General features: G+C 40.6%; 1 protein-coding gene across 3 annotated transcripts in view; it reads right to left on the reverse strand.

The window, feature by feature from the left end:
* ITPR2 (inositol 1,4,5-trisphosphate receptor type 2) overlaps positions 1-27,326 on the reverse strand; it is a 462,476-nt gene that overhangs the window by 47,944 nt on the left and 387,206 nt on the right. For all 3 annotated transcript variants that reach the window (XM_069490734.1, XM_069490735.1, XM_069490733.1), the window contains 3 exons: positions 24,985-25,071; positions 11,950-12,080; positions 10,685-10,850 (listed from right to left, as the gene is read on the reverse strand). In XM_069490734.1, coding sequence (XP_069346835.1) covers positions 10,685-10,850; positions 11,950-12,080; positions 24,985-25,071 — 384 coding nt within the window. The remainder of the gene's footprint in view (positions 1-10,684; positions 10,851-11,949; positions 12,081-24,984; positions 25,072-27,326) is intronic.

Below are 27,326 nucleotides of genomic sequence, written 5' to 3' on the forward strand. Positions count from 1 at the left end.
TACAGTTTATAGATTTCTTCCCAACTAACATTTATTTTTTCCCCATGGATCCTTGGAAATGCACAGTCCTATTATAGATGTAAAACTTGAAGATAACTTAAAATATAGGCATATCAAAACTGTCACATTAAACTGGACCACAAGTCTAAGAAAAAGAGGTAAAAATGATCATGCAAGAAAAGGCATGCTTTCTAATCAGGACAGGAAAACAAATGTCATTTTATCCAGGAACTTTGATTAAAAGAGGGAAGGCAAATGAGAGAGTCATCCTCCGAAACCACGTGTAATCAGTGAAGGGCACGGGAACGCAGACAGCCATCTGCACCCTGAGGACAGCTAGGACTGTCATGCTGCTCCAGCCCTCAAGAGCACGGTGCCATCCCTGAATCCTCTCTGTCTCTCACATGCTGCATCCAATCCACATTGAAATGCTTTTGGCTCTACCTTCAAAATAAATACAGAATCTGACCACTTTTCTCCATCTCCTCTGCTGCCCTCTGGGCTGAGCCGTTGCCGTCCCTCTCTGGGTTACTGCAACAGCCTCCCAGGCCTCCCGGTCTGCACCTGTACTCTCCAGAGCCCTTTCTCAACACAGCAGCCAGCAGGATCCTTTGAACGCCTAGGTGGGAGAGAGTCTCTCCTCTGTCGCAAATCCTGCAGTGTTTTCTCACCTCCTCAGGATAAAAGTCCCTACTACCTCCTTCAAGTAGGGTTGGTAGATAAAATACAGGATGCCCAGTTAAGTTTGGATTTCAGATAAACAGGTGTGTCCCATGCAATATTTATTTGCTAAAGTCTATGTGATTTGGCCTCCTAGCCACATCAAATTTAACTCCTACTGCTCCATTCACTAACTGCCATCAACCACACTGGCCTCTTTGCCATTCCTGGAACACAGATTCCCGCTTTGGGGCTTTAGGACTGGTTGTTTCCTCTGGTCACAAAACTCTTCTTTTTGATATCTCTTTGAATAACTCATTCACCTCCAAGTTTTTGCTAAAATCTCACCTTCTCAATGTGGCTTAGCTTGATTACCCTATTTCACACTACTGTGGGTCCCTTTCTGTTTGTTGACACTCTTGATCACCTGTTCCCTTTTCTCCTCTTTTTTCTATGGTGGTTATCACCTACTAACAGACTGAATATAGCCATAACCAAGTTGTTAAATTAAACTAGATCACAACGCTAAGGTAAAGAGGTAAAAATGATTGTGCAAGAAAACGCCTGCCTACTGATCAGCCCAGAAGCAATGTTATTTCATCCAGAAATTTGGATAAAAGTTCATTATGTTTATTATTTATTGTATGTCTCTCCTCCCACTGGAATATAAGAGACACCTGGGCAGATACAGTTGGTCCCAGTAGCTTAGAATCATGTCTGACACATAGTAAACACTCAACAAAATACTGATTGAGTGAATTATGAATATTTCACTAGTAAAACATTGTTCTGCTAGGATGGCTATAATCAAAAACAGATAATAATCACCTTACCCTTGTTAGAATGGCTTTTATTAAAAAGTCCAAAAAAGCAACAGATGCTGGTGTGGATGCAGAGAAAGGAACACTTATACATTGTTGTTTGGACTGCAAATTAGTACAACCTTTATGGAAAACAATATGAAGATTTCTCAGAGAACCATAAGCTGACCTACCATTCCATTCAGCAATCGCACTATTGGATATCTACTCAAAGGAAAAGAAGTCATTTTATAAAAAAAGACACCTGCACTCAAATGCTTATTACAGCACAATTCACAACAGCAAAGATGTGGAATCAACCCAAGTGCTCACCAATTCATAAGTGGATTAACAAAATGTGGTATATGTATGCCATGGAGTACTACTCAGCCATAAGGAAGGATTAATTAATAACTTTTGCAACGATTTGGATGGAACTGGAGACCATTATCCTAAGTGAAGTATCCCAAGAATTGAAAAACAAACACCACACATACTTGCTATTAAATTGGAACTGATGAGCACACATTTGCACAGAGGAATGTAAAACTCAGTGGAAGTCAAGCAGGGGGGACAAGGGAGGAGGGGAGAGCCAAAAACCTACCTAATGGGTACAATGAACACTATTTGGGTGATGGGCACACTTATAGCCGTAACTCAAGCATTACAAAAGTGACCCGTGTGACCTAAAACATTCATACCTCCTGAATACTTTGAAATAAAATATTAATTAAAAAAAGACATAATATGTTAGTGAGCCTGTGGAAAATAGGAACCCTCCTACACTGCTAATAGAAATGTAAAATATTGCAGGCACTTCAGAAAACAGTGTGACAGTTGCTCCAAAGGTTACACATAGAGTTACTATGTAATTCAGCATATTCCACTCCTAGGAATATACTCAAGGGAAATGAAAATATATGTTCACACAGAAACTTATACATGAATGTTCACAGTAGCATTATTCATAACAGCCAAAACTGGAAACAACCCAAATGTCTACCAACTAATGAAAAGATAAGCAACATGTGTTACAACCATACAATGGAATAATTTTCTGCAATAAAAAGGAGTGAAGTACTGATATATGTTACTAGGTGAACTTTGAAAACATCATACTAAGTGAAAGAATCCAGTCACAAAAGGTCACATATTATGATTCCATTTGTATGAAATGTCCAAAATAGACAAATCTATAGAGGCAGAAAGCAGATCAGTGGATGCCTAAGGCTGAAGAGGATGGAAGGTTGGGGACAGGGTGATGGCAAAAGGGTATGGAGTTTCTTTTGGGGACAATTAAAATGTTCTAAAATTGATTATAGTGATGGATGTACAACTCTGAATATACTGAAAACCACTGAATTTTGTACACACTAAGGGAGTGAATTGTCAGGTATGTGAATTATATCTCAATAAAGGTGTTAACAAAAAGAAAAGAAAGAAAATGTTAAAGTAAATTTCCCAGAATTCAGTTCAAACATCTACTGGTTGCAAGGTAATAGGGCTATTAAAATAACATTCCTGCTATTGATTAATCTGTAATATGGTAGAGGAAATAGACAACTTGTGTTACATTCTGGAATGACATAAAAGGAGGGCAAAATGAATTTTGAGTAGGTGTGTTTTAAAAGGTTTCAAAGAAGTGTAAAGCTTTAAAAATCTGGTCTCAGAACACAATTATGGCAAGTGGAGAAGAGGCGAATGGTAATAAAAGGTACTTAATTTTTATTGCTCACCTATTTATGCTGCCAACTATAAAGATGTCTAAATGTGCTATTATAATTACAATAATCCAATATGACCATTTTGCACGTGAGGAAATAGATTCAGAATGATTCAATAAAGTGCCTACGTTAACACCTCTAGTTAGTGGAAGAGTCAGTCCGTATTTAAATAAAAACATTTCTGACTCCAAAGCCCATGTCCCTTTGTCACCTGGGCAAAGGAAATGTTGTGACAAGGCTGGAGATGAAAGTGGATGACCTGATTGGGGGAACATCAGTTCCTCTAGTGTGGCTGAAAGGGAATATTTGGAAATGAAGATGAAATGGTCCATTTGACACAAACCATGAAGAGCTTCCAACTCACAGCTAGGGTGCCTGCACTTTCTTCTGAAGGCTTCTGAGTGGAGACGAGCGTGTTCAGAGCTATACTCCAACTCGTTCCTGGAGCAGCATTGATTGAGAAGACAACTGAAGGAGAAGAGACTGAGGCTGGAAGACCAGGGGACCAGGGCAGTGGAGGGGAAACGTGAAAGGGGGGAACTGCTTGTCTTTCATCTTCCTAAGTTCCTGCTGTCTAAGCTTTCTCATTCATTCTCATGGTTCTAACCATCACTGTGCTGACGATTTCTTGATCTTTATCCATAGTACTGACCTTTCTTCTCAACTCCAGTTTCTATTTCCAGCTGCCTACTGGGTAAATTCGCCTGGATAGCTTGTGGGCATGTCAAACTTAACTCATCAAAAATTGTTTTCTTTAGCCCTTCTTCTTTGCCTTTGTAAAGGAAGTCCCTGTCGACAAGGGAACTTGAAGTCATCCTTAGACTCATGCACTGATAAGCCACTCTGAGCACATTCCTCGTAGTCACTCTTTCTCACCATTTTCCAAATACCAAGTCTTTTGAAAACTCTGTGCCTCCATCTACTCTATCTTGTGCCGTCCAAGTATTCCCTCTCCAAGACCCAGCTCAACCATGGCCACCACTGACTCCCACAGACACAACCAGTGGGTTAATCTGTGCCTACAATACTTCACTATGAAAATTTGTTTCTTTCTGTCTTAGCCTCTCCCACTTTACTGTCTCGGTAATTTCTGTATTAGTAGCACCTGGTATAATGTCCGGAAAACAGCAGGCATTCGACTGAAGTTGACAGGACAATTGAACACATGAATAAGAGAGATTGAAGAGGCATTTTGGAATGAAAACTTGAGAGGGATAGATTTAGGGAGAAGGAGAAATCAAGAATGACCCTGACTTCTCTGACTTGAAGGACTGGGTTTATGGTACTATCACTACAGCATGATATCTTATCTTCAGAATAGGAATTCTGACCTATCATCAAATCCTTTCTCCACGTGTTGTTCTGTAACACCTGTTTTATCAACATCTACTTCTCACTGGATTTCCAGCCTTTATTAATTCCAAATTAATAATTAATAGGGATACGATGGCAAGTATGTTTCTGTACTTACTGCTTCAACTCTGATCTGTTAATCCTCACCCTATCATGACTGCCTTCTAGATCACTAGCAATTGTTTTCTGAGTCACGTTCGACTCTCAAACATCTGGTCATTGCCTTCAAGGATGGCAAAGTCCCAACTGCTCCTACTGCCTGTCACAGAATCCACCTTCTCTTGTCTTACTGTGGGTGTCCCTGGTTACACACCTGGAGCCAAACCTCTGCTACTGTGGAGATTCTCTCCTTTGTTATTTGGTGCTATGATATATCCCTCTTTGGATCACAACTTAACATCCAACTCTTCCAAAACCATTCTCAGATTAATCATTATTTAATAGCCTACTAGTACACCCCCCAAATATCCCAACTGTTTAAACTATTCTTATAATTTAGTTCTCAAAACATATATGACATGTATTATATCTTCCATGTGGTGAGAGATGCCAGGGATGAATTCATATCTAGATATATCCACCATCATGTTCTCACACGTTTCTGCTGAAGAGCCTTTAAGGGAAGAGGGCAGAGAATGTACGTCTTTATGCTACTGAGGTCACAGTAGCTCAAAGTATCTGGGACAAATCTTTAATTTTTAAAAGTGTTTCTATTTTATTTTAAATGTTCACATTAAATTTGCTCTGCTTTATAATATTCTACTTGTTCTAATATAAAACTACTATGTAAATTTACTGTTAGGTTAAATTACCTAAATGGGCCCTCAGATTTTTGAATAAGTGTGAAGCTTCCACAAAATAGACCACGTTGATCTGACATTCCCTTGTGCCTCCTGATTATCACCCTGCACCCCCGTGGGCACGTGTACTCCACAGAAACAAGACCCTGCACTGGACAAAATTCAGAACAACCTGGAATCAGTGCACCCGGCTTTCTTGTCTGCAGTCATGTCAACCTGGTACTTACTTGCTTTCTCTTCCTTTTGTAGGTTAGAAGCCGCATAAGCATAGAGACAATGTTAATTTGGAGCTGACTTACTGAATAGTCACTCATTAAGCAAACATTTATGAATGATCCCCAGTATGCACTAAGGGTGCATAAAAATGGGTAAGGCATGAATCTGGATCTCATAAGAAGGGAAATTAAGATGGACTGAGAACTGACTCTCAGCTAAGCATTATGCTAGGGATTTTGATACACGTGATTTCACTTATACTCACCATAACCCTGAAACATGGCATTACATTCCTCACTTTCCAGATAAGGGAGTAACAGCTCAGGATGATTAAAAAAAGAAACTTGGCTAAGATCACGGATCTAGTGTAGTACCCAGGTCTATTTGAGTGTAAAGTTCATGTGCTTCCTGTAACATGAGAGTGCACAGCATCCGGCAGAGGTGATGAGAAAACAACGATAGCGCAGTACCATATAGCTAAGTGTGATTTGAGGACTTTAAGAGCAAATGTGTTTGCTTCTGGTTGGTGAGATCAGAGAGAGCTTCTGCTTCTTGAATAATGGCATCAGAGCAGGGCCCCAGAGAGGGCAGGAGTTGAACAGCTTAGGAGTTGGGGCATTCCAAATGGAATGTTCTCCCACAACTGGGAACACAGAGAGAGTCCGGGAAGTTCAAGGTGAGAAATGCGGTTGGACTGGAACCTGAGCTATAAATGGGAGAACAGTGGGGAAAATGGTAGGCGGGGGGCCAGATTGTGGGGTGCCTCACTTGTCAGGAAAATTAAAGTTTTAGAGTTATAGACTGAGCAGTGTTATTGATGGCTTTTTGAGTAGGAAAATATTAATTCAAAGTGGAAAAATTAGTCTGGCAGCACAGAGCAAGCCATCTGCAGGTGTGAACCAGGGTGAGCCTGAAAAACCAAGGTGTGGCAGTGGGAACTCGTGGAAGGATGTGAGTGAGACTGTGAAGGCAGATTCACGAGCACAGGGCAGCCAGGGCACCTGCAGAGGAAAAAGACGATGCTAAAAATGGTGGTGCGGTTCCCAGCCCAGATTACTGAGGCACAGTGGGATATCATATATTATAACACAGACATCAGGATGAGGAGCAGGGTTAGAGGAAAGGGATGGGATGGGATGATGCACTGGTTTTGGACATGGTATATGTGGCTGCCAGGAAGACAGGCTGGTCTAATTGTCCAGTAAACAACTGAAAACAGAGGAGAAAAGTCTGGGGAGAGGCTGGCACTGAGGCCGCAAATTTGGCAATAATCTGCATGAAAGGGCTGTCAAAGGGAAGGATGGAGAGGAGAGACAAGGGGTCAGTGACAAAATCAACACCTTCTATTTAGGGATTTGGGGAGAAGAAAAGGACCCTGTGGTGGGACCAGAGAATGAGCAGGCAGAAGCAAAAGAAACGGTCAGCAGGAAAATTAGCAGTGAGATTTGAGAGGAACGTTTCAATGTGTTGATGAGGGTTATTGGGACATTTTAAGGAATTTATAGGTCACAGGCTTTTTAATAACTATGAAAAGGCACAGAGAATTTTGACAGTGAAGGGAAAGCTTAGAGGGGCATGAATTATTAACCAGCCTAAATGATAGGATTATTTTGTTCATGTTTTTTGTTGTTAGAATATGGGAGACAAGACCATGTCTTAGAATGAGGCTCCCATCCCTCTGGTCTGTGTTTCCAAAGAGCGCCTTTTTCAGAGGTAGCGCACCCAGCATGGTGGTCACTAATGATCATGAAGAAAAGGGCTGAGAGGAAGCTGTGTAAAAGAAAGACCATGAGACACACAGAGAGGTTTCCAAGGCCAGTGCTGTTTTCCTCTGTGGGACTCACACTTCCATACACTTCCATACGATGGCTCTGTCCCATAACACTATACCCTTCAACCCGATCTGTCCCCAGGCCTGGCTGTCATGGAGTTAGAGTCTGACTATGACTCTGTCATTTTAGGAGACTAGCATAGTGTACTGGACTTTCAAGTTAGGTAGTCCTGGGTTCAAATCCTGGCTCTACTGCTTGCTAACTGGATGTTGATGGGACCTGAGTCTCTAATTCCATATTTGTAAAAAGGGGGTAATATACAGAATACATATTACTCATTTTTCAGAATAAAATTAAAAGAAAATACCTAAGTAAAAAGCCAGACATGTAGTAAGGATTCAATGAATGGTCATGTTATATTTTTCTTTTTTTTTTTTTTTGAGACCGAGTCTCGCTTTGTTGCCCTGGCTAGAGTGAGTGCCGTGGCGTCAGCCTAGCTCACAGCAACCTCAAACTCCTGGGCTCAAGCGATCCTACTGCCTCAGCCTCCCGAGTAGCTGGGACTACAGGCATGTGCCACCATGCCCGGCTAATTTTTTCTATATATATTTTAGTTGGCCAGATAATTTCTTTCTATTTTTAGTAGAGACGGGGTCTCGCTCTTGCTCAGGCTGGTCTCGAACTCCTGACCTTGAGCGATCCACCCGCCTCAGCCTCCCAGAGTGCTAGGATTACAGGCGTGAGCCACCACGCCCGGCCTATATTTTTCATGATGATGTTGATGCTGCTGCTAAGAGAGAGGACATGATTCCAGATGACACAGCGAAGAGAAGCCTCATCCTCTGAAAGGCTGAGCGTGTGCTGAGAGGGGAGAGAAGGGAAGGAGACACACACACAAACTCATTGTGCAGAAATGGAAGTGGTGACGGCTTTCACGTAGAGAAGAGAAAAATCAGAAAAAATACGGTGTGCATCAACTTTTCAACAAGGTGGGAGTCTATTTATCTTTTAAGGTTGAAGGAGTATCCGCTCAGCCTCTGGGCACATTTCTCTCTTTCCCAAACCCCTGGATTGTTGTACGACATCTTCCTTGGCTACATCTCAATCTTGCTTCCCCCACCAAATCTAGACATAAAAAGAGAGGCCCCCTCTTTCTGTCTCAGTTTTTGTCCAGCAAATCCCTACTTGGCACTGTGCCATCTGCTCTACCTAAAGCCCCCTAAATGAGAAACCCACAGGCTCTTTCAGTTCATGTCATTGGTCTTCCCTGGTTGACAGGGTTGATGTTAATGCCTTCCTTCCCACTGCGGTTTTCTCCCCTCATTCTGACATGCCACACCTTCCTGGTTCTGCTCACCCCATTCTGACTTAGTGCTCTTAGTTTTTGGTGTGCGTTCCTCTTTCTCTCCTAACTCTTCAAAGCTGGTGCTTTCCACTTGTACTCTGCTTCTCCTCTCACTCGGATGCCTTCCTCCAGACTCCAGATTTTACCGCCACATATAGGCTAAGGATACCCTAGTTACTGTCTCTAGTGAAGACTCTTTCTCTGAGGCTTAGACTCATGTATTGACCTGTGCTGGGCGCATCCCACCGGGATGTTCGGAACACACCTGAATTGTATTCTCAAAGTTAAACTCAGTTAAGCCACCAAAGTTGGTTTTTTCTTCACCTATTGTCAAGCTCAATCATTGGTATTACCATCCACCCAGGCACCTAAGCTATCTTGCATATCCATTACTAACCATCAAGATTTAAAAATTCTGTCTCCGTAATATCTCTTGACTCTGCCTTCTACCCTTAATCCGGCCACACTAACTTCCCTGGAGCAAGCCTTCGTTACCTTTCACCTGGACTGTGGCAATAACCTCCTACCTAGTGACTCTGCTTCCAGTACTGTTCCCTGATAGCGACCTCCCAAAGCTGCCAGTGCTCTAAAACAAAATTAGACCCTGTACTCTTCTACTTAAAATTCTTTAATGGTTTGCCAGCCTCTACGAGTCTATAGAACAAAGTCCAAGCTGCCTAACATAAAAGACCATGCATGATGTGGCTAACCTCCTCTGCCGGTATGCCTTGCTCTGAACTGTGTGCTCAGCAACACTGGGCTGTTCAGGGTAAGTGCAGACACTCATTGTACTGTCCTTCCCCTCCATCACTGTGCTTATCCTGGCCACTCTGCTCCTACCCACCTTGATCTGGTGAACTCCCTGTCATCTTTCACCATCAGCTCAGTCACCATCTCTTCTGAGAAGCTTTCCTGACTCTTCCTCCTTGCTCCCTACGCCAACCTGAAGAGGTACCCCTCCTCCAGGTACCTGCACCTCCCTGTGAATTTCTCTATCATTCTGAATACAGGACGTAGCAATACCATTCATTGTGTTTGTATCTCACAATAGATGGTGAACACCCTGGAACAAGGCATAACTAATTTATAATTGTTTCCCTGGAATATAGCATATTGTTATAGGAATGTTGGAGGGTTTGAGAGAGCCATTGAGTGGAATGAGATAGTTGACAAAAGAAGAACGAAGGAGAGAATGGAATGGAATTTACTGAGGGCTCAATTGAAGTTATACAGAGTAATGTTATGGTGAAGCCGTTAGGCTTGTTTTGTGACATTTAACAAAAGATTCTTCAGCCCAAGATGGAAAAATGGAGGGGGGGGGTATGTGACCTAGAGTTGGTGATCATCCAAAGAGGAGGATGGACTCTAGGGTGACAAGGGACCAGCTACAGAGACAACTGAAGCCAGAAGGGCTGATGGATACAGAGGTGAGGGCGGGGCCAATGGGAAGGATGGGGGTAAGGGGAGGGCTGGGTGGGCCCGAAGGAGAAGATGGCGAGGGGGGCAGGGAGCAGGGTGTGTGTGTGTGAGAGACACAGAGCGACACAGAGAGAGAGAGAGACAGACAGAGTTTAAAAACTAAGAGAAGATACAGTTCAGAATCTAAAACATAGTGATGCCAGTGAGTAGCAGTTCATGCTGCTAAAAAAAAAATCATCCCTGGATTCATATTCTAACAAAATAAAATAAATGTCATTCTGTTCTGTAATAAATGTTATTGTGATTAAAAACCTGTTTGCCAGTTGGTGAACTGTGGCATTTTGCATCACATTCTATAGTCAGAGAATCATATAAATTGGAGAAATAATGACAGGATAGCTTTGGGATATAATTCTTCTATCTATTTATGGAAGCAGAGAATTCCAGCCTAATGCTCAGTTACATAATCTGAATTTTATCCAGCCTTCATTTTGACACAATTTTTCCAAAAGCATGACAAATAAAAACCACTCTACCCCCTCTTTCCTGCAAATAGTTTGTTCATCTATTGTTTTAGCATCTAGAAAATACTTACCACAGATGAAACAGGTTGTCTTTAGAATTTCTTCTTTTTTCTGCTTTTCACTTCTGAGGTCAGCAAAGGTATCAATGATAACACCAAAAATCAAGTTAAGAACGATAATGATAACAATGAAATAAAAAAGAAGATCATAAACCACTCTGGCAGCAAACAAGGGCTCCTGAAAAAAACATTTAAAAACAACATATTAATACGTACATACGTTTATGGCATGTTGATTGAGTACATTGTCTAGCATAGAGAATATGTTCAATAAATGTTTGCTAAATGAATAAGTAGTATCCCAAGTTGGAAAACTAACACCCACTTTCTACCTTTAGTTTCTTTAAAGTGTTATAAAAAAAACTTACTGGCCTATTCCCAGAACCATGTCCATTTCTCTAGGATTGACATACGGTGAGACTTAGCCTTCTTTAGAAAACACTTTATTACATCACTTTGCTAAAGCATTTTGTTACAGTGTCCTTCTATCCCAGACACTACACAAAAGGTAGTTAAACACCCATCCCAAAGGTCAGCAATTAGGAAGCTGAGGAGGAACTAATGATTTGTCAATTTCTGGAGTAGGTTTTGTTGTTGGCCTTACAGGACCAAGTATATACAGTCCACGCTTATTTCTGCCTGATGACCAGCATTAACATACACATTAGAGAGCATGTAATGTAGTCATTGAATAGATGAGGGACTTGAGGGTTAAGAGGTCAGATGATCTGACAACACGATACAACTGGCCTGAGTAGAAACCAGATTTTTTCAAGCTCCCACCCTGGCACGTGAGACGTTGCAACTGGTGAGAAATTTCCCTACCTTGCCTTTTTAATACGTGAAATACTGTTAGCATTTGTTCAAATTTTATATTAATCATGGATAAACAATGGAGGCTGTTCCTATGCAGAAGCAAAGAGGAAATCTTCATGCCTGAGAAAACTGATAGACAAGGAGCAGCCTAGTTTCTGTTATTTATGTAACAATCAACTCCTATATAAAGTTCACAGCCGTGATTTCAGTGCTGTAATACAATACACAGAAGAAGCTGGAAACATTTCATAATGCTACTATAACATACATAGATTTTTAGCACATTAGCTATTTCTATGTAATCCTAGCATACAATTAATTTGTTTTAATGGCCACCGTTATACTTTTAAAGCAAATGACACGATAGATTACCCTGAAAACCAAAACCACATTGTAAATGCCGTTAAGAAAGGTTACAAAAATTATGTGCTTCTCAAAAAAATACTTGTCCTTCAGCTTACATCCTTCGATGGCCTTCTCAGCACATCCCCGACACCGCCGCCGTTCCTCAGCCCCTGGTTCAGCACAGTGACGATGCACATGAGCAGAGTGTCACACGTCCTTTCAATTCCATCTTCATACTCTTCCTCAGCTGCAAAGACACAGCAATTAAACAGTGCACCAAACCTACATTAAAAAAATACACTCTTAACCTACTTCCCAAGATCTATTTCTAATGGTGCCGTGACACAATGTTTTGAAGTCACACGGTATCTGTCTCATATGTGGCAGCATCTGACTGATACATATTGATAAGGCCACACATAGCATGTCCTAAAATATTTTTTTTTCTTCTACAGGTGGAAAATGACAGAATGAAAAGGGCAAAATATAAGAAGAATAATATTCATTGTGCTTGTGTGGTGGGATGAGACTGTGGTAAAACACCTCCTGCAAACACAGCCCCGGGGCCCAGAAGGGGGAAGAACTGCAGGGGAAAGAGGCTCAGCAAGGAAGCTTGGCGGGCCTGGCTCCACATTCCGCTCTGTTCCAGTATCAGGACTAGGGCCAGTATCCTCACCTGTAAAACGGCGAGGGCTGTTTCAGGATTAAACCCTTCAGAGGGCTAAGGACTACCATTTAAGGTACGTAAAACACTTGGCAGAGAGTGGCATATACACAGTAGGTGCTTAAAAACTGGTGCAGATATTATTTCATTATTGTGGTTAAGTGTCCAAGCTTTGTTAAGGACCAGCTTGGAGCTATTAATAAGACCAATATATTTACGTGAAAAATTCTATCTAGAAAGAAGCAGGAAGAGAGAAAAAGATATAATGTGACAGAAAAATGCCTAGTCATATTTTGCTTCAGGGTATAGTTATCAAACCTGAAACACAATTTCTTAGTCACTTAAAATAGTGAAAAATTTATACTAAGTTGGATATTAGAATCAGGAATTGCTAATACTGGCAAATGAACACAAATGCATTTTTCTCATTGCAAGGTTAAAGGACCACAGGGGCATTGAATTTTGGGACTGTGTAGTCACAGGATGTATGTCAAGACATGAAGATACAAACCACCACCAAAAAAAAAAAAAAAAAAAATCAGTCCAACTCTATGAACAGCAGCATGTTTGATACTTTGTTATGAAAAGGCTGATTTTCCTCTTCTGAGCTGACTTTATTGTAACATCCTATGGATGAGGGATCCAGATATTTTTACTTTACTTAGAGCTGTTCCTTTTTAAACCAAGCTGGGATATACCTCGAGAGGAGGGCTGATGTCAGAGACAGGTGAGCACAACACGACTGGCTGCAAGTAAGTGATGAGAGAATGGCTTTCCATGTGGTGTATAAATTGGGGAGAACACCCTGGTCAGGGCAATGCCAGCAACAGCCCAACCATCCTGCTCAACAACGCTCAGTACATAGGCCTGCTGGCTTCATATAGGAGCCCCAATGAGCTTAGTTAGTAAGGTTCTACCTTTGTGAGATGCATCCACTCTCAGTATGTTAAGCCGAGTTCCCAAGCATTCGGCCTCAAAGTCAGGCCCTGAGTCATGGTAAATTCACCTAGGTAAATGCCACCATGTGGTTACCTGTGTAACTGGCTGGCCTTCCCCATGCCACACCTGCCTTGTTTCACTACACCAGTAACCCCTGGGCTGGGTGCTGGGAATACAGCGGGGAAAGATGAAAGTGTCCCAGTGTACAGAAAACTTACGGTCCCTAGGAAACGGGGGTCAGCGGATGGACAAGGGCAGAGCAGTGTCACAGCATGCTGCAGAGGCACATGGATGCACACCTCACAGACTGGGGCGTCAGGCATCCTGAAGGAGGTGGCACCTGAATTGACCCTTGAAAGTGGGGTAAGCATGGCCAGTATCATCAGTGAGGGAAGACATTCCAGGCCGATAAGATGGGAGGAGCAAAGGCAAACAGGCTTGAAAGCACAGGGGGATTGGGGGGGGGGGGACGCTAGGAAGATGGGAATGCCTGGGCTTTGGTACGTGCAGAGGATTTGGGATATGTGAGAAGAGAAGCAAGAGGGGACTAGATCATGAAGAGACTCATACATCAAGCTGAAGGGTTTCATTAAACTTTATCCTGAAATTATGAGGAACCACTGAGAAACTTTCAACAGGGGCAAGGTGGTGAAACAGTATGAGATAAAACATGTACAAGACAAATTAGCATGGGATAAAAGACATAGAAGTGGAAGTCGGGCACAGTGGTGTGTGCATGTAGTCCTAGCTATTCAGGAGGCTGAGGCAGGAGGATAATTTGAGGCCAGGAATTCAAGGCCAGCCTAGGTGAGACCCCATCTTAGGGGGAAAAAAAAAACCCCACAGAAGTGGTGCAAGAGATTGGAATAGAGAGCGCCATGTAAAGACATGGATAATTAGAGGGGAGCCCTCTATTTAAGGTAGACTCTGAGTTGGCCTTAACTGCTTTCTGGACTAAGACTTGAGCAGAAAGGCATTTCACACGACATGGGCAGAAAGCACCAGAGGTAGAAAAATATATGCTTGTACGATGAATGGCAAATAAACCAGTGAGTATAAATGAGAGGAGTGGAAGAAGAAGCTGGAGCAATAAACTGGGAGCTCTTTGTGAAGCTGTAGGGAGTTTGGGTTTTATTGGGCAGGTAATGGAGCGTCATGGAAAGCCCGACTTGGGGGTAGGGAGGAAATATTCAAAGCAGTGATTTCTGACAAGTAGTCTAGTGGTGATATACTGGATGAACTGAAGAGGAGAGAATGGCTGGAGGTTGAAAGACCATTTAGGAGGCAGTTGCAATAATTCAGGCATGATGTGCTGTGAGCCTCGACCAGGGTAATGGCAGTGAGAAGGCAAAGGATGAATGAAAGGGAGCTGACGGGCTTTAGGCGGGGGGAGGGCGGCATTAATACCGCTCTGAGCCTTTCCAGCTAGGGGTGACTTGGGAAAAGGATGGTCCCATTAGACCATAGAAATAGGCAATTTATAAGGAGGAACTGGATGTAGGGTGTTTTGATAAAGACAAGGAAAGCATCTCAGATGATCTGTATGTTTATAAGATGAGACGACAAAAAAACACTTTTTAAAAAGTCAGAGAAGACAGGAGAGCTGGGAGAATACCGTGATCTAAACTAAGGAAGACGATCATTTAAGGATGGAAACAGTGTCAAAACTGTCAGACTTACAGATTAGTCAAAGGCAACAAGAAGCAAGAAAAGGTCACTGGATTAAACAACCAGGTCATCAAGAAATAAGAGGAAAAAGGCAAATAGTAAAGGAAAAGATAGTTGATGCAGAAATTGAAGGAGAGAGTGTAGGTCTATTGTTTTGTAGGAAAATTTGGTACTGAAAGGAAGATGACTGATAGGATATGAGTTTCAGGGGAAAACAGCACCCAGAGGAAGGTTGAATTAGGACCTTGAGAGTATGTGTAGGAAGAGAGAGAACAGACCACAGCAAGGAAAAGATTTCAGATGTAAGAACAATGATCCAATTGATGGTGGTTAGGGGGTAATGATAAAAACAGAGGTAGTTATAAAAGAAGCGAGAGAGCATGCTGTTTACAAACAGAAGGAAAGAATTAGTGAAAATGGGCTTTTAATGTGGAGACATTTAAAAGAACTAAATATGTACATATGAAGAACTTTGAACAGTGCCTGGCACATAGAACCCAATAAATTCTAGCTACCGTAACTATCATTATTACTGAGAGATGGCTGTTATATCTTTTTTTTATGTTGGTTCTTTTTTTAAAAAAGGCTTCATTTTTTAAAAAAATTATTATGGACACATAATAGTTGTATATCTTTATAGGTACATTTGATGTTTTGATCAGGCATACAATGTAAATTAATCAAATCAGGGTGACTAGGGTATCCATCACCTCAGGCATTTATCATTTCTTTGTGTTAGGAACATTCCAATTCCACTCTTCTAGTTATTTTAAAGTATAGCCTACTGTTGACTACAGTCACTTTGTTGTGCTATCAAACATTGTTCATTCTATCTATCTAACTATATTTGTGCACCCATTTAACCCCTTTATCCCTCTCTCCCTGCTACTCTTCCCACCCTTTGATAACCATCATTCTACTACTCTGTGTCTCCATGAGATCAATTGTTTTTAATATTTAGCTCCCACATATGAGTGAGAACATGAAAGATTTGTCTTTCTGTGCTTAGCTTATTTCACTTAACATAATGTTCTTGAGTTTGATTCTTGTTGTTGCAAATGGCAGGATTTCATTCATTTTTGAGGTAATATAACATTCCACTGTGTGTATGTACCACAATTTCTTTATCCATTCATCTGCTGATGGACACTTAGGTTGATTCCAAATCTTGGCTATTGTGAATAGTGCTGCAATAAACATAGGAGTGTAGATATCTTTTTGATATACTGAATTCCCTTCCTTTGGGTATATACCCAGCAGTGAGATTGCTGGGTCATATGGTAGCTCCATTTTTAGTTTTTTGAGGAGCCTCCATACTGTTCTCCATAATGGTTGAACTAATTTACATTCCCACCAACAGTGCACGAGGGTTCTCCTTTATCCACATCCTCACCAGCGTTCATTATTGCCTGTCTTTTTGATAGAAGCTATTTTAACTGGGGTGAGATGGTATCTTATTGTAGTTTTGATTTGCACTGTTCTGATAACTAACGATGTTGAGCATTTTTCCATATGCCTGTTGACCATTTGTATCTCTTCCTTTGAGAAATGTCTATTCAGATCCTTTGCCCATTTTTAAATTGTATTATTTGATTTTTTTTCCTATTGAGTAACTGGAGCTATTTATATTAATATATTCTAATTATTGATCCCTGGTCAGATGGGTAGTTTGCAAATATTTTCTCCCATCCTGTGGGTTGTCTCTTCACTTTGTTGACTGATTCCTTTCCCGTGAAGAAGGTTTTTAGCTTGATGTCATCCCATTTGTCCAATTACTCAAGAAGTCCTTGCCTAGACCAATGTCCTGAAGCGTTTCCCCAATGTTTTCTTTTAGTAATTTCATAGTTTCAGGTCTTAGATTTACGTCTTTAATCCATTTGATTTGATTTTTGTATAAGATGAGGGATAAGGGTTTAGTTTCACTATTCTGTATAAAGATATCCAGTTTTACCACCACCATTTATTGAAGAGACTGTCCTTTCCCCACTGTATGTTCTTGGCAACTTTGTTGAAGTTAAATTCACTATAAATGTGTGGATTTATTTTTGGGTTCTCTATTCTGTTCCATTGGTCTGTGTGTCTATTTTTATGCCAAAACCATGCTGTTTTGGTTACTATGGCTCTGTAATATAATTTGAAGTCAGGTAATGTGATTCCTTCAGTTTTATTCTTTTTGCTCAGGATGGCTTTGGCGATTGTGGGTCTTTTGTGGTTCCATATAAATTTTAGGATTATTTTTTCTATTTATGTGAAAAATGTCATTGGTATTTTGATGGGCATTGCATTGAATCTGTAGATTGTTTTGGGCAGTATGGACATTTTAACAGTATTGATTCTTCCAATCCATGAACATACAGTATCATTCCTTTTTTGTGTCCTTTTCAATTTCTTTCATCAATGTTTTATAGTTTTCATTATAAAGATCTTTCACTTCTTTGGTTAAGTTTCTTCCTAAGTATTTTATTTTATTTGTAGCTACTGTAAATGAGATTACTTTCTTGGTTTCTTTTTCAGATTGTTTACTGTGGGCATATAGCAATGTTACTGATATTTGTATGTTGATTTTGTATCCTGCAACTTTACAGAATTTGCTTATCAGTTCTAATAGTTTTTTTGTGGTATCTCTAGGTTTCTCTTGATATAAGATCATATTGTCTACAAACAAGGATAATTTGACTTTTTCCTTTCCAATTTGGATGCCCTTTATTTCTTTCTCTTGTCTGATTGCTCTAGCTATAACCTGCACTACTATGTTGAATAACAGTGATGAAAGCGGGCATCCTGGTCTTGTTTCAGATCTTAGAGGAAAGCCTTTCAATTTTTCCCCATTCAGTATGATGCTAGCTATGGGTCTGTCATGTAAGGCTTTTATTGTGTTGAGGTAAGTTTTTTCTATACCTAGCTTTTTGACAGTTTTTATCATGAAGGGATGTTGAATTTTATTGAATGCTTTTTCAGCATCAATTGAAATGATCGCACAGTTTTTGTCCTTCATTCTGTTGATATGATGTATCACACTGATTGAATTGTGTATATTGAACCATCCTTGCAAGTTTGGGATGAATCCCACTTGACCATGATGAATAATCTTTTGAATATGTTGTTGAATTCAGTTTACTAGTATTTTGTTAAGGATTTTTGCATCTATATTCATCAAAGATATAGACCTATAGTTTTCTTTTTGTGTTGTGTCTTTGTCTGGTTTTGGTATCATCATGATATAGGCCTCATAGAATGAGTTTGGGAGTGTTCCCTACTCCTCAATTGTTTGGAATACTTGAAGTAGGATTAGTATTAGTTCTTCTTTCAATGCTTGGTAGAATTCAGCAGTGAAGCCTCTGGGTCCTGGGCTTTTCTTTGATGGGAGACTTTTTATTGCTGCTTCTATCTCATTACTTGTATTGGTTTATTCAGGTTTTGGATTTCTTCCTGGTTCAATCTTGGTAGGTTGCAATGTGTCTAGGAATTTATCCATTTCTTCTAGGTTTTCCAATTTATTGGCATATAGGCTGTTAAATCTCATAGAAAGTTATAGTTTTAAAATAATCAACAAATTCTAGACTTGAACAATATGAGGTTAAATTATCCTTATTTTCAGATGACTAGTAAAATATTTTTTCTGAATTTATAATACAAATAAAATGTTTCGTATAAGGAAAGGAGTAAAAACATTTTTATTGGCTCTGAAATAGTTCCCCCGAATCTGAGGTATTAGTCTATAAATTTTTAAAAAATACTGGCCATGCTTGAATAAGAGTATTTAATAATGCCATTTTTTCCTGCTTTCATAATTAAATTATTCAGTGGTTTTTTTTTATGGTTTCTTAGAAAGCAATAGATTGTCATTGAGATACATTTGAAAGTTTGAGTACAATTGAAAACCTCTTGTTCGTTAGTCTTAACCTTTAATTATAATCAATTCATTACAGAAATGCTTATTTAAAAAATTTTAACCATAAAAAAAAATTTTAAAAACACTAGGCACCCCAGTGGGGAGCCAAAATGCAGAATGCATTAAGGCTGACTGGTTTCTGGTATTCATCAATCTTTTCTATTAAAGCAAAATACCAAAACATATTAAACATGAATTATTCATAAATGTTAAACATCTGTGAACTTCCTCCTTTTTTAGGTACATTCAAATGACTTTTACTTATACAATAATCATAATTATATTTTGTAAATTGTCTCAAAAAGGCCTTGCTTTCCTAGAATAGTTAGGTTTTTGTTTTTTTTTAAGTGAATATTTTTGTGCAGGAATCAGGGAGGTTTGTAGCAAATGAAATACAACGATTTCTTTTTTGTTTTTTTTTAACCACAGTTGGTTGCCAGTTACCGTGTGAATTTTCTGCTGCCGGGACAATGACCTTACCGCATCCGCAAGAGCCTTCCGAGGGAGCTGGCTGCTCTGCCTCCCAATCACCGCAAGGGTTGTTATTAAGCTACTGTGTATGTCTGGGCCTTCTGTAGTGTGGACCTGCTGTCCAGAAGGTAACAAACTAAGGTTGTCACAAATGCACACTAGGGTTTGCAAGTTAAAATGTAATCCTGGTCTTAGACATAGAAGTTATTTTTAAATTTAAGTGATACATGCTGCACAACAAACACCAGGTTCTAGCTTTCACCCTGCTTTTGCAGTTAAATACATGTGGCCAAAATTTAAAGGTGGCAAAGGCTAGAAGATCAAATACACAAAATTTTCAGATGAATTTTATCCCTTACAACGTGAAATGCAAAAATGGTACAGAAGAAAGAGTAGATTAATACCGGCACTCCTGTATTTTTAACACTGATTTAGGAATAATCCCTAATTATAAAAAGCTACTGCCACCATCTCTGGCTCCCCACAGTGTCTCTGACACACCTCTAGAGCGGAAACTCCTCCACTCTCCACTGGAATCCTTGCTTTCCTCCCTACTCTGGCAGCTTTCCTAGCAAAATTGTCTCCACCTCTTCCCCTAACTTCTAGCTCTGTTGCAGCCTAAAAAGATGGATACTTTGGCCATGGGGCAACATGCCTGAGAGGAAGAATCCTCCCCATTTATCCACAGAGGAGGGGGAAATTATGTTCTTTGTGTACTATATTAGGTGAATAGCAGGTTATAGAGGTTTTCATGGAAAGCCTTTGATAAGAGCTTGTATTCAGAATTATAAACCAATATCCAAACAGAACAGAGTTTCTTAACCTTAACACTTAATATGTTGGGCTGGATGATTCTTTGCTGTGGGGATTGTCCTGTGCAATGTAGGATGTTTAGCAGCAGCCCTGGCCTCTACCCACTGGATGCCAGTAGCACCCCTACGCCAGTTGTGACAACCAAACATGTCTCCAGACACTGTCAAATGGCCCTTGGGGGTAGATGTGGCAGCAAAATCAACTCCAGTTGATAAATATGTCATAGACATATTTATATTTAAAAAAATTGCCTTTCATAGACAACATCCTTCAAGAAAATCTACCCAAACATACTCAGTGAAAGGCAAGATGATAAGCAGAGTTTTTAGCAATCTCTACATCTTGGTTAGGGAAGAAATAATTCATAGACATTAATCTTTTAACTGGGAGGCAATAAAACAGAACGTTGGAGCACAGGCTTTGGAATCTGCATTGATTTACATTGATTCACTGGCTATGTGATCATGGTAACCTACTTAAGGTCTCTGTCCTTCGGTGCTGTTACCTAAAGTGTGAGGATAATTGCAGTATCTATCTCACAAGGCTGTGGTGATGATGAAGTGGCACAATGCCCACAGTGTGCACAGTGGAGTGCCTGAAACCAGGATGCCCTCTCCAGCTCCCTGGACATGTCTCAGGGCTTTCACTCCGGGACGTTCCCTGTGCCCAGATACACTTCTCCCTCCTCTTAACCTGACTGGCTCCTCCAAGTCTCAGCTTAAAGAACTCCTCTTAGAAAGGTCTCTCCATCTAATCTACCTATAGCCAGGCTGTCCTGTGATTATCAATCATAGCACTATGTGTAACACTTGCCTTATTTTATAACTTTTTATGCTTCTCCTACTATTTTATAAGTTCCGTACGGGCCAGAATCATGTTTATTTACTCAGCATCATGTCCTGAACTCCTAGCACAGTGGCTGGCCCAGAGTATGGGCTCTATAAATATCACTGTATGAACGAGTGAAGAAAGGAATGAATACACAAGGCTTTTAGTATTATTAATATCATCATCATCATCATCAAAGACTTGTAACTGAATTGACTTAACTAGTCTCCTGTTTTATAAAAATATTCATTTTTTAAAAAATGCTAATATCAAAATGTCACAATTCATGATATAATTACAATAGAATATCTGGTTGAGCATCAACAACAATGCCTGGGGGATGGTGTAAAGCCTACAATTGATAGAATTGCATACAGTCTTGCTGCCAATCATCCTGGGGTATGCTCACACTATGTGTGACCTGGAAGATCTCGTCCCAGGAGAGTGGGCCTTGGCAGTCATCTCATGGTGCCTTAGGAGCTCCTGGCTGCCATGCTGTGGGTGAGAATCACTAACTCAGATGCTTTTCTGGACCCATTGGGTCAGCCCTCTTTGTAGACTCTGGAAGAAGGAGCACTAGCTTTGTTGCTGGTTCACTAGCAAAGGAATTATTTTGTTCTTAAAATCAAACCACAAAGAATACTTGCTTTAAAATAAAGGAAATAGGGCCCGGCGCGGTGGCTCACGCCTGCAATCCTAGCACTCTGGGAGGCCGAGGTGGGAGGATCGTTTGAGCTCAGGAGTTCGAGATCAGCCTGAGCAAGAGCAAGACCCCCGTCTCTACTAAAAAAAAAAAAAAAAATATATATATATATATATATATAGAAAGAAATTATCTGGACAACTAAAAATATATAGAAAAAATTAGCCGGGCATGATGGCACATGCCTATAGTCCCAGCTACTCGGGAGACTGAGGCAGGAGGATTGCCTGAGCTCAGAAGTTTGAGGTTGCTGTGAGCTAGGCTGATGCCACGGCACTCTAGCCTGGGCAATAAAGTGAGACTCTGTCTCAAAATAAATAAATAAATAAATAAAATAAAATAAAGGCAATAATTTTTTAAAGTAACATCTGGAGACTGAAGACCAACTCAGGCATAGCATCACTATACTTGGAGCCATGTCGTTAAAATATTTGTGTTAACAATAAAGTAAACTTCTTGGCCGGGCGCGGTGGCTCACGCCTGTAATCCTAGCACTCTGGGAGGCCGAGGTGGGTGGATCGTTTGAGCTCAGGAGTTCGAGACCAGCCTGAGCAAGAGCGAGACCCCATCTCTACTAAAAATAGAAAGAAATTATATGGACAGCTAAAAATATATATAGAAAAAATTAGCCGGGCATGGTGGTGCATGCCTGTAGTCCCAGCTACTCGGGAGGCTGAGACAGGAGGATCGCTTGAGCTCAGGAGTTTGAGGTTGCTGTGAGCTAGGCTGACGCCACGGCACTCACTCTAGCCTGGGCAACAGAGTGAGACTCTGTCTCAAAAAAAAAAACAAAAAAAAAAAAACAATAAAGTAAACTTCTTAACATATTTTTCATACTGTGTTAAGGAGAAAGAATGTTGAATTGAAAAGGAGATAACAAGTACACTGGTGACAAGAAACTCAAGTTCAAAGTGGTTGAAAAAGATTCCAAGAACTATTTAATTTTACCTAATTAAACTATGTCCAGGTTTTCAAAATAGCTCTCTGTGATTTTTAAAAAAAATCACGGATAATGATAAGAAAAGAGGAATACCTGTAGACCTGAATTTGAGATTGTGACACATTCTGTGAGCTGCTGACAAATGAGTTTGACATATCTTAGGTTTTGTGGGCTACATAGAGTTTCCATTACATCTTTTTCTTGAAAAAAATTTAAAAATTTACAATCATTCTTAGCTCAAGGGCTATATAAAACCAGGTGTCAAATCTTATTTCCCCATGGGACACAGTTTGCCAGCCCCTGTTCTAGTGCTTATCAAATTTGAGGATGCCATGAGGGACAATAAATATTGCTTGACAGACTCAGGATCCATACAAACACCAGGATGTTCATGGCACATTAGAACTGTAAGAGACCTGAAATCTAGAGATCACCTTGTTAAAGAACTCTTGATCTATTCACTGGACAAACTGGGACGTCTTGGGATTATGGGCTGGCAGAAATATATACAAATAAACTCATGGTTTTCTACTTGAAATCCCAAACTCCCAATCATTTGAGACTAGGATGGGCATTTATGGCTTCACAGCTGAATCGGTGAAGAATGGCCCTTTAGCCAAGAGTCAGCCAAATATGGGTAACAAGTGTGATGTGGTCCAAATTCCAGTATCCAGAATAATACAGCCCCACTCAACTGCTTGCCCTGGAGTATCACAAGAGTCACTGTTATAATATGTAAAGAAGTACGAAGAAATCAGAGGTGTTTAAACTGGAAGATGCCTATGACAGGATTTTACAAACTGCAGAGCACAGTAATGTTAAGGGTTCGCATTGTGAGCCTTGCTTGGGGGAGCAGGAGGTAGGGAAGAGAAGTCCTGGTGGCAGCTGCTCACGGTGCCTTTAGTACTGGACACTGGGATGCAATGCATTTGTGACCTCTAGGTCATAAAGCATGAAATATTTAGTCAGTAGAAGGGATCACCCATTTTTCCTCAAGCGATAGTGCAACATCTCAAGGAAAAAGCCAACTTAGGAAAGTAAGCACTACCATGATGCCCAGACAAACAATGTGTTCCCCAGATGGAAACTGGGGAACTCGATTCTTAACACTGTGCTTGCCTCTTTCTTCCCTGAGTCCAATTTTGCCCTCTGTAGACCGAACACACCAATTCTCACTAAATCTGCTCCTTTTCAATATAAGACAACTTTTGGCCGGGCGCGGTGGCTCACGCCTGTAATCCTAGCACTCTGGGAGGCCGAGGTGGGCGGATCGTTTGAGCTCAGGAGTTCGAGACCAGCCTGAGCAAGAGCGAGACCCCATCTCTACTAAAAAATAGAAAGAAATTATATGGACAGCTAAAAATATACATATATATAGAAAAAAATTAGCCGGGCATGGTGGTGCATGCCTGTAGTCCCAGCTACTCGGGAGGCTGAGACAGGAGGATCCCTTGAGCTCAGGAGTTTGAGGTTGCTGTGAGCTAGGCTGACGCCACAGCACTCACTCTAGCCTGGGCAACAAAGTGAGACTCTGTCTCAAAAAAAAAAAAAAAAAAAAAAGACAACTTTTGAAATATTTAAAGATGTATACTCCCTAAATCTTTGCTGCTTCAGGAAATAGATCACTAATTTCTTCTATACTTCATTAAACATCACACATGCCATAGTTTCTAGATTCCTGCCACATGCTAAGAGAACAATTTAGAGCTTAAAAAATTATTTTTATATGATCCTGTGGAGGTAGGGAACGTTTCATATTCTCATAGTCCCCGCCCCCACTCTCTCTCAGCAAACCATTTGAACAAAGTCCAGAAAATGTGCATAACATATCCAAGACACAGAGGTAGAAGGTGTCCGGTCCAGGATTATACCCAAATCTTTTGTGTTCTAAGCCCATGCTCTTCCGGATCCCGTGTTAAAGGCTTATATAGTTAAAAGGGGCTCACTTAGTGTGGTTTGCAATATGGTAACAGAATTTTTAGCAGCACATATCACAAAGTAAATTCGCTAAATTCTCATGAATAGAAATAATATAAGGAACAGGATGGGAGTACAAAATGACCAATATGGAAATCCTTTCACCAGTTTGAATCCTTTTGGTTCTTTTACCCTCTATTCTTCTATTTCAACCCACTATGATATTCCTAGAGCAACTCTCTCAAAGGTAATACATTTACCAAATAGAACTTCAGAGGTATCAAGTTCATACTGTCCTGGAGTCCCTTCTACAGACCTGTATTTGAAGCCGGTATCGTGGGTGAGCAGTTCTCCTTAGTGCATGTTCCCATAATGGTAGTTAAGGTAGGCACCTGATGACTGCCTGAGAAGACACAAAGTAGAATATGGTATAGAGACAAACATGCAAACGACAAGCAATGAACTTATAGTGATAAAGGCATATAAATTACTTATACTCTAACTTAACTGTGTTCCTAAAGTCTGTTAGTAAGTTAGTTTGGAACTCTGAACACAGTTTTGCCTATTGAAGTAATTTTATAAATAGAGAATGGGTTCATGGGCCAACCCACTAAAAGCCTTTTATATCTTTCTTAAGTGGCTGAGATAAAGTGTTAATAATGCTGTAGGCTGTAACCACCATGTGTAATAATGGTTCTATGGCCACATGCATTCGGGGTTCCGATTTGGGATGCCAGGAACACTTTCCCCTCCGTGAAGTTGGCAGTCCCTGAGCCCTAAGCCACTGGGCACTACCACCGAGGCAGAGACTGCAGGTGGTGGCAGTGAAGTACGGGCTTCCGGGAACAAGGGCATAAAATGCCTCAGGAAGCAAGAATCTTCTGCCAGATCCCCGTTCGGGATCTTCCACAGCCCCCAGGAATCCATCTGCTTGCTGGCTCACCACCTATCTCCCGAGCCCGGAATGGGACAGAAAATAGTTACCTTTCTATTTGTATACGGAAACTTTTATACATATATACAAAAAATTGGTTGTTCATAACAAATATGAAGTAAAGAGGTTCCTCTTAAACCTGCTTTTTAGGCTCTGAGGTCCCAGAGGTGAGGCTTTGGAGAATCAACAGTCAATTAGGGCACACAGGTATAGACGTAATTACGGTTGGATGGAGAACGTGAAGTACAGATTTGAAAACATGGAGTGCATTAGAGGAGGGAGAAGAGAATTCTAGAAGGGGAGAAAAACCCAGACTGCTTTTTGGAGAAGGATCTCTCTAAAAGAGTCACAGGATTTACACACATGAAGGTAAGGAGGGGAGCAAAGGGTGCAACATTTTTCTGACAAAAGGCACAGAGGCCAACAAAGGCACAGAGCAGAGTGACCAGGGCTGCTCGCCAACTGCTCTAAACCAGGAATCCCACGGCCAGTGCAGATCCAAACGTTTGGGAACCAATGAGAGAGAATCAGAGCTGAGGTTAGAATGAATGATGTGGGCAGAAAACAGGCTGAAGGTGGGGGAGCCACGGAGTGGCTCCTGCAGGATTCCGGGTGAGCGGAACCGAGGGTGAGAAATAGGAGGACGGCACAGAAAATGGAGAAGAGGGACATGTGTGAGAGATACCGTCACCTCCACTTCCCAACAGAACCTGCCCTCCAAGCCCTTCGGCTTTTCTAAGACATGGAGTCCCCCAAACACTGCTCAAGGGGTGGCTATTTATCAAGCCACAGATTCCTCTGGTCACACGGGCAAGATGTGTGTTCTCTAAATTCCCAATGCCATCTGCGAATTATCCACCCTCTGCTCTCACATGCACCTGTGAAGCTTTTGCCACTCAGCTTTAGAACCTTCAACCTCCCCTCTTTGCTCCCCTCTATTGGTTTTCTGATCATTCTTTCACCTTCACTGAAGAACTGCCTACGTCTTCTGCACTCCCAATTTCACTTGCTACCTAGGTGTGTGTTACCTCCATAATTTCACTCAATACACATAGTCAACTTGGGAAACACATAGTCAACTTTGGAAGTAAACAGTGTCCAGTACTTGAAAGAATAAACTTTATGCTATGTATCAATAGAGACAAGATATGGCATTAGAAATGAAATTTAAAAATTATGAAAACAAGGGTGCTTTTTCTAGGGCATCGTGTCACATATATTCTCACTCTATGAAGATTCAAGCATTAGACTTTGTTAACTGTTCCCATATGCTAGATTTTCATAGTATGTACAAAAGCTTTATTTAACAGCTTTCTATATGAATGTGCATAAATATTTTTAGTAAAGAGCTTGAAATTTTAGGTTTAGTGTTACCTATTTTGTAAAAAAAAAAGTATCTTTTCTAAGGAAAATGTTTATATTCACAATATAATGACACTAACTTCCTTTTTAAATAACACAAAATATTTACTAGCAGGATTTATGAAGACAATAACTTCTGTACACATTTTGAATTCAGAAATTATGATGCTTCAGGTTTAGATTCACTCTGTACTAAGAAGAAACTCAGGATGATCATGCCTCAAATCTAGTAATTAAAACGTGGAGATTTTTGAGAATAGACAGTTTATAGTTCACAAAAAGTTTAATACATGTGTGAGCTCTTCCTCCAAATACTTACATAAAACTCTGGAAAAAGTAACATTTAGGGAAGAATAAGAAAG

This window comes from Eulemur rufifrons, chromosome 16 (genome assembly GCF_041146395.1).
Source record: "Eulemur rufifrons isolate Redbay chromosome 16, OSU_ERuf_1, whole genome shotgun sequence".
NCBI lineage: Eukaryota > Metazoa > Chordata > Mammalia > Primates > Lemuridae > Eulemur > Eulemur rufifrons.